The sequence below is a fragment of the Corvus cornix genome, chromosome 3 (assembly GCF_000738735.6).
Source record: "Corvus cornix cornix isolate S_Up_H32 chromosome 3, ASM73873v5, whole genome shotgun sequence".
Taxonomy (NCBI): domain Eukaryota; kingdom Metazoa; phylum Chordata; class Aves; order Passeriformes; family Corvidae; genus Corvus; species Corvus cornix.
Window position 1 is genome coordinate 83,514,013 of NC_047056.1, and position 12,795 is coordinate 83,526,807.

Below are 12,795 nucleotides of genomic sequence, written 5' to 3' on the forward strand. Positions count from 1 at the left end.
GTACATTTTAAATTTTTTAAACAGCTCTTTTGCAGAACCAAATCTGCCAATAATCAGACATTTTTCCAACACCACACAGGCAAAGTTAAAGGAAAACCCTTTAGTTTTGATCAGAAATCCAGACTGGGAAAATTGAAGGCCCATTCCCACTAATAACCTGGGGCAAAGGGTACGCTTGTGTCTCTACAGGTGCTGGTCCAAAGTGGATTCCTTCAAAAAACGTGAAGCCCTACAAACCACAGGAATAGGCAGATGCTCCCGGAAGCAGAGAAGCAAGCACGCAGACATGAACTGCAGAAAGACTGCAGCTGATGATAAACATCTTTTATCCCACATGCAGAAGCTGTGAACCTTGGGTTTTGTGCCAGTATAGTAGTGTGGGAATTGTTGGTATCGTAAAGCCTTGTTGACAAGTGCGCGGTGTGGATTGTGTTACGATTCAGAATTACATACGAAGTGTAAGATGATTGAAATTTTAATTATATTAGGTCATGAGGAAAGAAATAGTCCTTGTCTCTGCAGTCATTGGAGAGAACTTTAGAGAGAATCTAAAGAGGTCCAAATTTGCAGAATTGAATGCAAAAGAAATAACTTTTGTACCTTAAGCTTGGCTTGTCCCAGAACAAGATTGAGAAAAGAAATCAAAGAGAAGCATGAAACTAAATCAGATATTGTACTTGTGCCTTATTATTTCATTGTTTGCCTTAAGTAACGCAATCCTGCCCATGAGTCAACCAAAAACCAGTGTTTGGGTGACCTTAGCCAATGCCTCAGGCTTGGATACCATTTGTTTGACTTATTCAAGTCCAGAAAAGCCATTCTCAACCTGCTTCGTTGGTTTACCGGTAGACAGTTGGCCAGTACCAAAAAATGTCTCTTCAGATCTTTCATGATTCATCAAGAATCCCACAGAGGAATGGGGTGTCTGGACTAAATTTCTCCCTGAGACACCCTATGAACCTCAAGAATTGGAAATCTTCGGCTGAGTAAAAATGGATCAAAGATCTCATAAAAATGTGAAGTCTGTAATTGTTCCGTATTTTCCTCCTTGTGCCATGTTTGTTCTCCTTTCTGCAAAGGGCCCTGCAGAGGATGACAAACGCTGCATTTCTGGTTGAAGAACAGTCCTCAAAGTTGAAAGAGGATCATGGTTGGATGATCTGTTTGATTGGGTGAGCCTCGCTCCATTGTGGAGAGAGCTTTTGAAAGTGGGCATGTATGTTCTGATTGTCATTATAGTCGTCATGGTTCTTGTACCTTGTCTACTGCAGTGTCTCCGACAATGGTTTAACAAAGCAGTTAAAGCAATGTTCATGGTTCAAACAGGAGGGGAAGATGTTGGAACCCTGAATTCAGAGAATTTTAGTCTTTCAGTGCTGGCAGGCAATGATCCTCAGAAGCACACTGCATTTGACCTGAGGCCTTGGGAAAGGCTTCCCAAATTATGTGATAACACTGAGGTTGTTGCTGTGTAATTGAAGAGAAGTTTGTTGTATCACTGGGTGGAATATGTAGAGATACAGAAAATTTAGGTTTATGGAATATAGAAATATATATGTAACAAGATGGAGGATTTTGGGTGTAGGTTAGTTCTTCTTCCTCCTTCTTTTTCACAAATCTGGGTGGTCTGGTATTAGTTCAAAAAACCCACAGTGCAGAACATGAATGATTAGTTACTGGATTATAAGTAAAAATAAATTAGTTGGAATTCCATAATCAGATAGATTGGACTTTAAAAGACCTTGGAAGGTAGCACTCGGGGGCCATTTTCACCTTGTTAACGTAGAGGGAGGAATGTACAGCTGTACCATAGGTAAGAAATAATAAACATCTGAGTCCGAAGAAAAGCCCAGTGTTTCCTGCGTTTCAGTCCAAACTCTGAGTAGAAGAACCAAGAGACTAAGGCAAAGAAAATACAAAACAGAGAAAATTAACAGAGTGTAACAGCTGAAGACAAAGAACATTGCATAAACACAGAGTAATCTGATCTTCAAAGTTCCTGTGACAAGACAATGGTTTCTGATCTTTCCAGGAAATGTGACCTACCCTTGGTATTACATAAGTTGTTTTGGTTTTTTTTTTAAATAAAGATTCAATAACTCAAAAAAACCCCCTCCAATACCCTAAAATGTTCCTCATATAAAATGCTTGTCTGTATTGAGCAACTTGCCAAAAATGCTCTCTTTCAAAGGAGAAGAAAACACTATGAAAATCTAAGTAAATTTTATTCTTGCTTTCTTAGCAATGTGGCCCGTTTATGGAAGAGACTGCTTCTGGCAGTGTGAAAATAGACTCTGAGGATTATTTTCAGAAAGCCCAATTGTGAAAAGTTGTGGGGTTTTATTTGTTTGTTTGTTTAGTTAGTATTAAATTTTCCTCAGGGCAGCCGGAGTATTTTCATGTAAAAATTCCCTATCTTCTAGCTCACAGAATGTTCTGATCACTGTATTGACTTCTGTGCCTACATGTGAAGTCTAATCTTGTTTGACAGTTTCAATTAAGACTGAAGACCGTTACGAAATGGCCTGATCAGAATTAGCAGGTCCTTACATGACCTGAGTCTCAAGTAAGAAACTACCTCCCCATAAGCCTCCCATGCAGAACAGCCTTAGCCTATGCTTGAAAGTAGTGATACTGTCTGCTTGAGTTACATCAACTGCTGCTGCAAAATCGGAAGCTGGAAGATTATCTCTCTTATTTTGTGTTGGGGATGAAATAAAGGGGAATAAAAGTGTAAGTCAATCATTAAGGAAGCTCAAGAAGTTTTTAAAAAAGTATAAATTGAAAGAAAGTAGGTGGAGATCTTTCTCACTGGACCCTGGATAAAGATCACATAAAATAAACAATTTGAGCAAATGGAATACCAGAGTTATGTGCAAATTTAATTGAATTTTTACCTGAGGACTGTGCCCAAATTTTGCAAAATAAAATGATGAGGTGCTTAGTGTTAGAGGTCCAAGAATGTAATTAATGACCTCATTAATTATGAAAATGGGAAAGACTGAACTGTGATATTCTTGGAAGAAATTAAAATCTGATTGTCTCTAGGGTTGCCTACTGAGGCCTAATGTTATGTCACAGAAGTAAGTGTATGCTTCACAATAGATGCTTGTAAACTTAGAACAAATCTTTCTGTCAGCAAATTCTTCTAATGCAGTTTTAGTGTATTATGCAACTCTAACTTAGAAAATGGCTGTATTAAGGTAGAATAATTTTCTCTTTAAACACCATATAGCTTTTAACTGGGTTAGTCAATAATTTTGTTTGCAGGAGACAAAATTTAAACTAGTGAGCAGTCAAGAACCAGAAGGAGGTTGAAAAGATTGCCACTTGGAGCTGCACCAGGGGGTTCTGCTTCCACAATTGGGCTGAATGCTGTCTCCATTTGTGTCATCTCTTTAGCAGGATTTATGTACCCTTGTATTACTGGTTTAAGAGGTAGAACACTTTTTTGTGACGAATGCTTTTAAACAGCTAGATTAATGGCCCTGTTTTCTTTCTGACTTAAACAGAACTGTTCAACAATGAGTTTTGATAAACAATTTTCTTATTCAATGCAATACATGGAAAAGTTGCTCTATTCAGTTGGAAGAAGCAGCATGTTTGTTTCTAATGAAACATCTTCATCCTAAAGCAGCAAATTCCTGTTTCTCATTCCCTCACGTTTTCATTTCTTCGCTAATTAGTCAACACTGAAGCCCAGCTGTGCTTGCTCTGAGCAGTCATCACATAGCTTTAATTGGTAGGTAACTCAGTGCCAATCCTTAAGTATAGCCTTTCTGTTGTAAAGTGTGTTTTTACAGAAAGTATCCCTGAGGCTTAGATTCAGACATACCAGAAAGTGGAGCACACAGCAGAAACTAAGGAATAATTTCTCTGTGAATTATGATCCTTTTACCAGTATCTCAATACGAGTGAGTGTATGAAAAGCAGAATAAAATATTGTATACACTCGTAAGATTGCAAGAGGAACGGACGGAAATCTGTCTTGTAGTGGTACTAATGTATTTTTAAGTGTTATTCTGTGATAGCACTGCTTGAATGCTTGAAAACCATTTGTTAAATAATGCATCCAGTTTCCTCCTTTGTTACAACACCTATTTCTCCATGACTATGCTTGCTAAATGCTATTTTTAATATTCTGCACAGCTAAGGCTATACCTATAAATACTTCTTCATCCTTGCATTTTTAGTTTATTTCTGGGACAGCTCATCAGATTGAGAAGTGCTTTGAGAAATGATTCTTGTTATTTTCATACTGGATTGAGCACTAATTTGTCGTGTTTGACACACGCTATTCATCATGAGGTTTGGCACCAGTGAAAAAGTACTGTAATGCCAAAAACTAAGTGCACTTCAACTGCAGCAAAACCAGGAAAGAGCATTCCTGACAACATTGTATTTCAGCATAAGGTTGAAGCATGAGAAGATGCAGTTACGGGACTAGATCTGCAATGCAGAAAAAACACAGGCTTCTCAGAGTAGTTTCTTGAATGGCAAACAGATTCTTCCTTGAGAATCAAATAGGTTTGTATTTCATACAGTTGTGGTATTACGTCACTCTGTGTAGTTACATATCGGGAAACACGAAGCTGAAGTTGGGGCTTTTTTTTCCACATGCAGAGTATTCGGTATCCCCGCTACTAACGGAGCTTGAGGCAGTGGGCAGGTACATGGTGTAGTTTGGGGTTTTCTGAGTGTAGTGGCTCAACAAAAAATGTCATATCCACCCAGGGGTGCAAGACCCCCTCGCCGGGGTCAGACCCAGGCTCTGCCTCACTCGGTGTCCTTGCCTCCACAGAGGATGTCCAGCGAGTCCATACGAACAGGGGCAGCCCAGGGTGCTGCTCTCCCAGAACACGCATCCCGCCCTCCGCAGATCTTAAACTTTCCAAAGAAAGGAGAGTGAAAATTCCGTATGTAGGAGCTCTAGGGGACATTTCCCGGATTTCCCAAAGCGCCCTCTGAAGGCGCAGAGAGGCGGCCGGCAACCACAGAATCCCGTGGCAGCAGGCTCCCGCCGGGGCTGTGTGGCGTGAGAAAACAAGCGCTCCCGGTGTGCCTCAGCCGGGCCGGGCTGTGTTCTGAGAGGTCACCGCTCCTCCCTCCCGGTGCTGAGGGCTCAGCTCTGGCTCCCCGGCCCCGGCCCAAGACCCAGGGCGCCTCGCCGTGCTGCCCCAGCCGGGCCGGGCGGACTGGCGGGGGGCGCTGTGGGCTCTGCTGTGGGCTCTGCGGCGGCGCTCCGGGCTGCTCCCTCCGTGGTGCCGCCGCCGTGGGCGGGGCAGCCGCTTCCCCTTCCGCTGCCCTTGTTGCCGGCGGGAGGTGACAGGACCAACAGCCGCGATGTGGCGGAACGTGCTGGTGAGGCCCGGGGAGAGCGGCCCGCTGCCGCCGGGGGTCTGTGGAGCTCGCTCAGGGTGCCCGCTCGGCTGCGGGACTCGGCCGTGGTGGCCGCCCTCCCTGCCGGGCGCTGCGAAGCGACCTGCAGGGGTCGGGGGAAGGTCTTACGCGGCCCACTTGCTCCACGTAGTGCTGAGCTTCAGGGACTTGAGAGGATAAGGTTGAGTTGGGGGGCTTGGATACGCTTAGCTCGTCTCTAAGGAGATAGATTTTACAGCGTGTTTATTTAGGGTGGGTAGGGAGAGGAGACGCTTTGTCCCGTTACTTGCAACCAGCATCACCTGGATGTTTGCCCGCCCCGTGGCTGCGTTTTTAGCAGTGGTAACTTTGTGGGAACGGTGTGTTGTCCATGGTGCTTGAAGGAGGCCGAGGCCGCTGGCAGCTTAGAGCTGCTGCGCTTTGAGCCTTGATATTTTAGCGAAGGCAGACCAAAGAACTGTATACAGGTCATTGATTTTGGCAGGCTACCGTATATGATCAGTCTGTGGAAACAGATTCCAGCTCAGGACACAGCAGGGTGATTTAAGCTGTGTGTGTGGCGGGGTGGAGGTGCCTCCTGAGCACTGTGAAGGTTATCTCCTGTGCTGGTAGCTCCTAGGTGAACTGCAGCAGTGACAGGAATTCGTTGTCCTCACAAACACGTTTGTCATAAATGTTATTGTCCCTTTTCCTGGTTAGACACAGAGAATGGTGCCTAAAACAGGTCTAAGGGGCAGAGGCTGAGATTTCTGCTGAATGGATACTACCTGAAGGTTATGCTGCGGATCCATAAATTTGTTGTATCTTACTGAAAGTATTTTTCCTGAGTTTTTCCTTTTCAGGTAGCTAGTCCTTTACGTAGTCTGCTAAAACAATTACTGGATTCAAAACTAGCATGTTTTGGTGAAGTTTTGTGTGTTTGTTTGTTTTTAAAACCCTTTTTTTTTTTTTCTTTTTTTTGCTGTCCCACTTCTACCTTGCTTTTCAAAGAAACAATTTCTACCCAGTGTGGACAGAGCTGTAAAATGTCACTGTTTTTAAAACACTGTTTATCTTTTATTTCAGGCTCTTCGCCAGATTTCCCAGAGAACCATAAGCACTGCTACACGCAGGCAGCTTGAAAATAGAGTTTCTGAGAATCAGAAGCTTTTTCAGGTATTGAGTGAGTTAATGTCAGTAGATTAACAAGGTTTTAGTAGATCATAACTGCATGGTTTTTTTCTAAAGAACTGGTCAGGCTCCCCTTTACATCTGAAGAGAGCTCTCAGAATCAGTTGTATGACTAGAGCATTTGCAATTAGCAGTTATTTTCTGCAGAGGTTAAGAGTATTTGTATGTGCATACTTGACTTACTGACTCTTTAGGGTTTTTTCACCCTGTGAAATGATTTGTACCAGAGTTTCTCATAAGTATTAGGCATGGTACAAAGATAAAGTACTCTGAAATGAGTTGATATGGGGGAGTAGGTCCGAAGAACAAGTAGAGAAAAACAGCAAGAAGACAGAAATACAATGAAAAGGTAAACCTGAAATCTTACAGCTCTATCTATAGCTCATAGATGAGCCCCATAATTTTTAATGAGGATGTGGTATTACTGTATTTCTCAGTTATGAAAACAGTTAAGGTCTTAAGTGATTGGATTAATTCCTAGGAAATTACTGAATTTTTACAAATAATTTCTGAATTATTCTGTTCCTGATTGATAGGGCCACTGAGTGAAGTAGTAAAAGCTGAGAACGCTCAGGAGAGTAATCCCAAGTGTGAGCCACAACCTGGAGCTGTAGCTTCATACTGAGCATAAATTGGGCTTCAGCAATGTGAAAGGAGGGACCAAGTATATTAGAAGCCCCACTTAAATAGTTTAGTGTCTTACTGCTTTCCTTTCCCCTGAAAGAGAAAGCCAGTCTTGTTGAGACACTAACTATGGAGCACGGTGTTTATTGTGAGCCAAGGGGAAGGAAATAGGAGGGTGACGTTGGTGATGGGAGGGGTCAGAGGTTCAGTTTCTGCTAGCAGAGATCTCTAGGCATATCTCTTCCTCCTTTCATTCCTTTCTTGTGCACAGCAAGTTAAGCTGGGCTGGGTTGCAGGTCACCAGCATTGGAGGCTGGCTTGAAGTCCAGAGCAGTGTGATGTTGCTGACAGGGGTAAAGATCATGTGGATCTGGTGCTTAGGAGTTTTACGTTGGGTGGAGCAAAACAATTTCCTGTATGCCAGCAAGTGACAGTACAGACTCCTCCCCTTGTTGCTCCCTGTAGCAGGAATTGGCTATACTGGGAATGGATGGGAAGTTTCTAGGGATGGTAATCACATCCTGTGCACCTGACGGGTCTGGCAGAGGTGTCAGAAGTGCTCAGGCATCTGCCAGTCATTGCTTTAGATATGAATTGTGCACATGATTTATTATACTCCCCTAGTGAATCATCACCTGATACCAGAGTGAAAGCTTTTAAGACGAAGTGGGATCTAAATAAGGTTCAGTGTCTTTTGGGAGTCGGAAAGATAGTGTGGGGTAGTAATTTTTCCTCTGGGTAATTATGAAATAATTGTATTGGAACAATATTGCAAGAACTGCATATAAATAGTTTGTTTTTGTCACTTATTTCCATTAGGAGGATAATGGCCTCCCAGTGCATCTTAAAGGTGGGGCAAAGGATGCTCTGTTGTATAGAACCACCACGGGTCTTGCAGTGTGTGGTAAGGCTAATACTAAAATATTTATGCTCTCGTACAATTTCCTGTGCACTGATATTAAAATCGTTTTTCTTTGGTACAATCTCCAACACGGATGGTGTTTTCTCTGTAAAATAATTACTCAATTTCTTCAGTCTGTTCTTCAGAACATGCAAAGTTTATGTAGAGAAGAAAAAAAAGCACATTTGGCCATGCTGGATATTTATTTGTGCTTTTTCCAAATCTAGATTTTCAGATGGCTTTTTCCGGGACTAAGTACCGTGGGCTGAATACTGCTTCAGGTTTCATGTATGGTGTTAGAGAAAAATAGAACTACTTCGCCTATTCTGCAAAGGAGTAATGTGTAATTACAGCACATACATGAACCAGTCTTTGCACTCACCTGATTCTTCTTAGTGCTAGGTGATACTCAGTGTACTGAGTTTTCATGTGCTGTGAAAACTAGCAGAATTATAACCAAGGTTCATATACTGTATATATTTAACCTTTACGTTACTTGTTACATAATTTTGCAATGGCCTCTAACTTAAATGTGTTGATCAGATTTTCAGTTCAGCTGCTTTAAGAATGAGTAACCATTACTTCATGATTGTGAGAGACATGCCTCTCCCCACATTTTTTTTTTGCCTCCATCTCTTTATTTTTGTGCAGCCTGTGGAGAGGTATTTAAGGTTTTGTATTTTTTCTCTAAAATATTAATAACCAAAAAAACAATTGAGACGTGGCTACAGAAATGTTTTGTCTGAATTGCAGCTGCTTATTGTCAGTATTTCTTCTGGAACAAACTGGAAAGCTGACTTGAAAGGAATTTCGTTTGCTAATCTGAAAATATCTTTTCTGTCTCTTAATTCAGGAACAATCTATGCTTTATATTACCTGCTTCTCTCTTCAATGCCCAAGAAGCCGAACTGATTCCATTTGAGGATGCCTCAGCGATTAACATCTCTTTGTCCGGTTCCCATGTGACTATGGTGGCAGCTTATTATAAGCAGCTGGCTTAATGATTGGAATCATAAGTTAATTGTAACATGTAGACTGCAATCAATAAAGCAGTTTTTACGTGGTGTAGTGGATGTCTGGGCTGTATCATGTGTTTATGTGTGTGAGCATTTTTGGTCACAGGGTTGCCAAGCTGCTGAAGAGGGCTTTAAGGTTGCTGGCAGAGGAGAGCCTCAGTCCGTCCCACTCCTCATCTCAGTTTGATGCCAGTGCCAGCCACAGATGCTCAGAGCCAGGAAAGGGATCCCCGGTCAGCAGGAGCACCTGCAGAACAGCACAAGGGACTCGCAGACATTCCAGCCAGGAAGTCTGTCTCCTTACAACTTCAGTGCCTCTGTGTGAATGCACACAGCATGGGGAATGAACAGGAGGAGTTAGAGATGTGCTCATACCTGCAGGGCTGTGATCTCAGTGGCATCACAGAGAAGTGGTAGGATGGCTCCTACAATGGGAGTGCTGGGATGGAAGGACAGGCAGGGAAGATGAGGTGGTGTTAACCTCTATGTTAATGACCAGCCAGAGTACCTGGAACTCTGCCTGGGAATGCAGGGACAGGTGATACTGTGGTGGGGGTCTGTTGCTGGGCACCCAACCAGGAAGACTGAGTGGGTGAGTCTATAGCCAGACAGACATACATCTATAGATAGACAGGAGCAGCCCTGGGTCTCATGGGGAACTTCACCCCAGTATCTGTTGGAGGGACAACACAGCAGGGCATAAGCATCACTTGTAAGGTACTGTGATGGCTCTTACTAGCTTGATTATTGCAATTACTGGGGAAAATCATCATGGAAACACATTGTAGCTGTGCATCCCTAGTTCAGTTTTATATTCCTAACAGAATTTTTGCCTTTTTAACCTTGTCAAGTTGCTACTTGTGGGTTATTATGCCCAAAGTCTGGTATTGACTCTGTAACAAATAGAGCTTCTAAAAAAATCCCAAACAATTTCATCAAAATAATCCTTTTGTTTCTCTTCTCAAGGAAACAGTGGAATTTTCAAAATGTGAAAACAAGCTCAAAAATCTAGCCTCCCACTACAGTGCTATTTTAAGCCTCTTGTGGATTTAAGTTTGTTTCCAATTTTTCATTGCTATCCTGGAGAACCAGAGTATGTTTGTTAAACTTGAGGCAAACTGGAAGAGAAGGGTGAGTGTACTCAGAACTCTCTAGTAAAACCAAAAATCTTGAAAAGAAAGGTGACTGAGGGAATACCCCTCAAGGATAGTAGCTTCTCCGCACAGGTGGGTTTGGCCAACTGCATGACTAAAAGAATAAGAAATACCTGGATGGATTTGTTGGAAAAAGGTTTGGGAAGTGGGGTACAGCCTATCTCAAGATGAACATTGATGCCTACAAAGAAGAGAAACGTCTCGGCACAGTGACCTATACTACACAGAATCAGTCTGCTCTGTGTGATGCTGGTAAGGCTTCTGCTGCCATCATGTGCCCAGGGTTACCCTCAAGATGTGGACCAAGTGATGGGCATCTGGAGGGCAACATAAGGAAAGATCAACGTATTTAAGAGGCTCATATCTTTTCCTGTCTAGAGGAATTACAAAAAATTTTGAATGGAATAATTATTCAAGTAGTCCAAATTATAAAAATCCGGGGATGAGCTAGGCAGTATGTGCAGCCTAGCTGTTGTATGTGCAGCCAAAGCAGAATGTGCAGCTGTTGTTGTTCTTGCACTGAGCCGTGTCTCAAAGTGCACTGTCCCGGGATCTGCAGCAGACTGAGAGCTGTGGTGCCGGCAGCAGCCCTGGAGGGAGTGCACGTGGGGTAAATGCAAGCTAGGAAAAAGCTTCATACCACAAAGCAATCACTATTTATAGTCAGAGCCTCGAAATGTTATTTAAATGAATGTCAAATGGCAGAAACTTGTTCTGGCAGAGTTGGGTCTAGTAACCCCGAGGTCTGTCCCTGGAGTGTGCAGCTGGAGCAGGCGGAAAAGCGGGTGGCATTGCCGGGGCCGCGCTGTGCAGCTGCCGGGCGCTCACGGGGAGGCGCCCGCGATCCGCGGGGCTGCCAGCACTGCGGGAGCTCTGCTGCTGCAGCAGCGGCAGGGGGACAAGGAAACCGAGCAAGACCCGCCGTCAGCTGCTCAGCACCATTTTATGGGACTGCATTACAACACTAGCAGGGAAATTCCCATCTACTGTGCAGTCTAGACATGTATTTCATTGCAGGCTCATCCACATCACAAACTGCAAGGTGTAAACTGGGTGCCTCTATTGCCTATACCCTCTCTCTCTAGGAAAATACAAAAAGAGAGCTATCTTCTCTATTGCTAAAATATCTGAAGATCTACCTTCAATCTCCCTATGGGTATTGTACAAGTAGCAGAAAATAAAATAAGCAACATCCATTACTCCTTGCTAATGTGAAAAAAGCTGTAATTTTAAAAGAATAAAATGGTCACTAATATGAAGTCATGGGCTTCTAGCAGTTAGTACACTCAAATTTTTTGCTTTCCTTGTCTGATCCTAGTACTGTGGTGCTTAATTACAATCTTTAAATCACTGTTGTCTGGGATTAGGTGCTATACCTTACTGCAGTCCTACTTTTGATCTGTGTTTAGGCAATACATATAGTATGTCTCCCTCCAAAATCTTTCATGTAAACTGTATTTGCTATTTCAGGTTAATGTAAATTTATTTTTCAGTTGCTGTTATTAAAATTGGTAGCTATCATTTTAGTAAATTTTGCTTTAAAGGATGGGAAAGTCTCCCAGAGCTGAGGACATGGGAATGCTCTCCTTGGCTTCCACTGAGCTGAATCGTTCTAAGTATCACCCCAAAAATTTGGGGGCCAATATCTGTTAGATAGGCAGTGACTACTTCATCTCTTCTACTTTCCTTGCCATTCTACTTTGCATTATATAAGCTTTTAAACTTAGCTGGCTTTAAGGTTAACAAAGAACGCTTAGTAGTGTGCCAGCTTTGTCAAAAAAAAAAAAATTCTTCATGCTACTGTAAGAGAAATTACTATTCAAATAATAATCAGATGAAACAGAAGAAAATTAAATCCTTAGTACTGCAGTTCCAGGTTCCACAATCCTTTCTGAGACTGCAGATGTACAGACCATGTTTTACTTTCTCCATTTGGAAGGTAGCTCAGAATATCAACTCTTAGAATGGTGCCCTGGGCTACACTTTCTTGGCCACTGAATATATGTATAGATCCAATTAGCCTGACACACACAAAAATTTCCCCAGTAAAAAATCCGAGTACTAATAATAACACAAAAACACAGCACTGACTTCCTAAAACACACTGTGAAAAAGTTCAGAAACTCTCATAAGTAAAAAGAAAACCCCAGGGAGATCTCTAAGTGTATGATCTTCATTGTACTTTTTTTTTCTTTTTCCAGATCCCAGAGTAAAAATACCACTTTTCTAATGTTGCTTACCCTGGCTGTCACTGCTCTGAACTATGAGAAAGCATGATGAATTTTTTTTTGGCTTTTTTCGTATTATGCTGTTGCTCCTTTCTCTCCCATTCTTTCTCAGTTCTTTCAAATATCAGAGCTGGAGGTTAACCTCCATGGTTGCTAGGGTGAATCAGACTTTCAGAGGCAAAATCAATCTGATCAACCTGACTTGACCCTAAATAAGGTATTTAGGGGATGAGTAAGCCAGAACCAATGTATCTTTTCATGTGCATGCTTGTGCGATTATTTTTTTAAAGAAGTTCCTTTTAGCAATAACACCACCTTCCCTA

At 42.4% G+C, this 12,795-nt stretch overlaps 1 protein-coding gene across 1 annotated transcript; it reads left to right on the forward strand.

The window, feature by feature from the left end:
- The first annotated feature begins 5,255 nt into the window (after positions 1-5,255).
- On the forward strand, positions 5,256-9,147 carry LOC104692947 (cytochrome c oxidase subunit 7A2, mitochondrial). Its single transcript, XM_039569982.1, has 4 exons — positions 5,256-5,361; positions 6,445-6,534; positions 7,993-8,077; positions 8,928-9,147. Exons 1-4 carry the CDS (start codon positions 5,344-5,346, stop codon positions 8,984-8,986), a joined length of 252 nt encoding a protein of 83 aa, XP_039425916.1. The 5' UTR covers positions 5,256-5,343; the 3' UTR covers positions 8,987-9,147.
- The last annotated feature ends 3,648 nt before the right edge of the window (positions 9,148-12,795 follow it).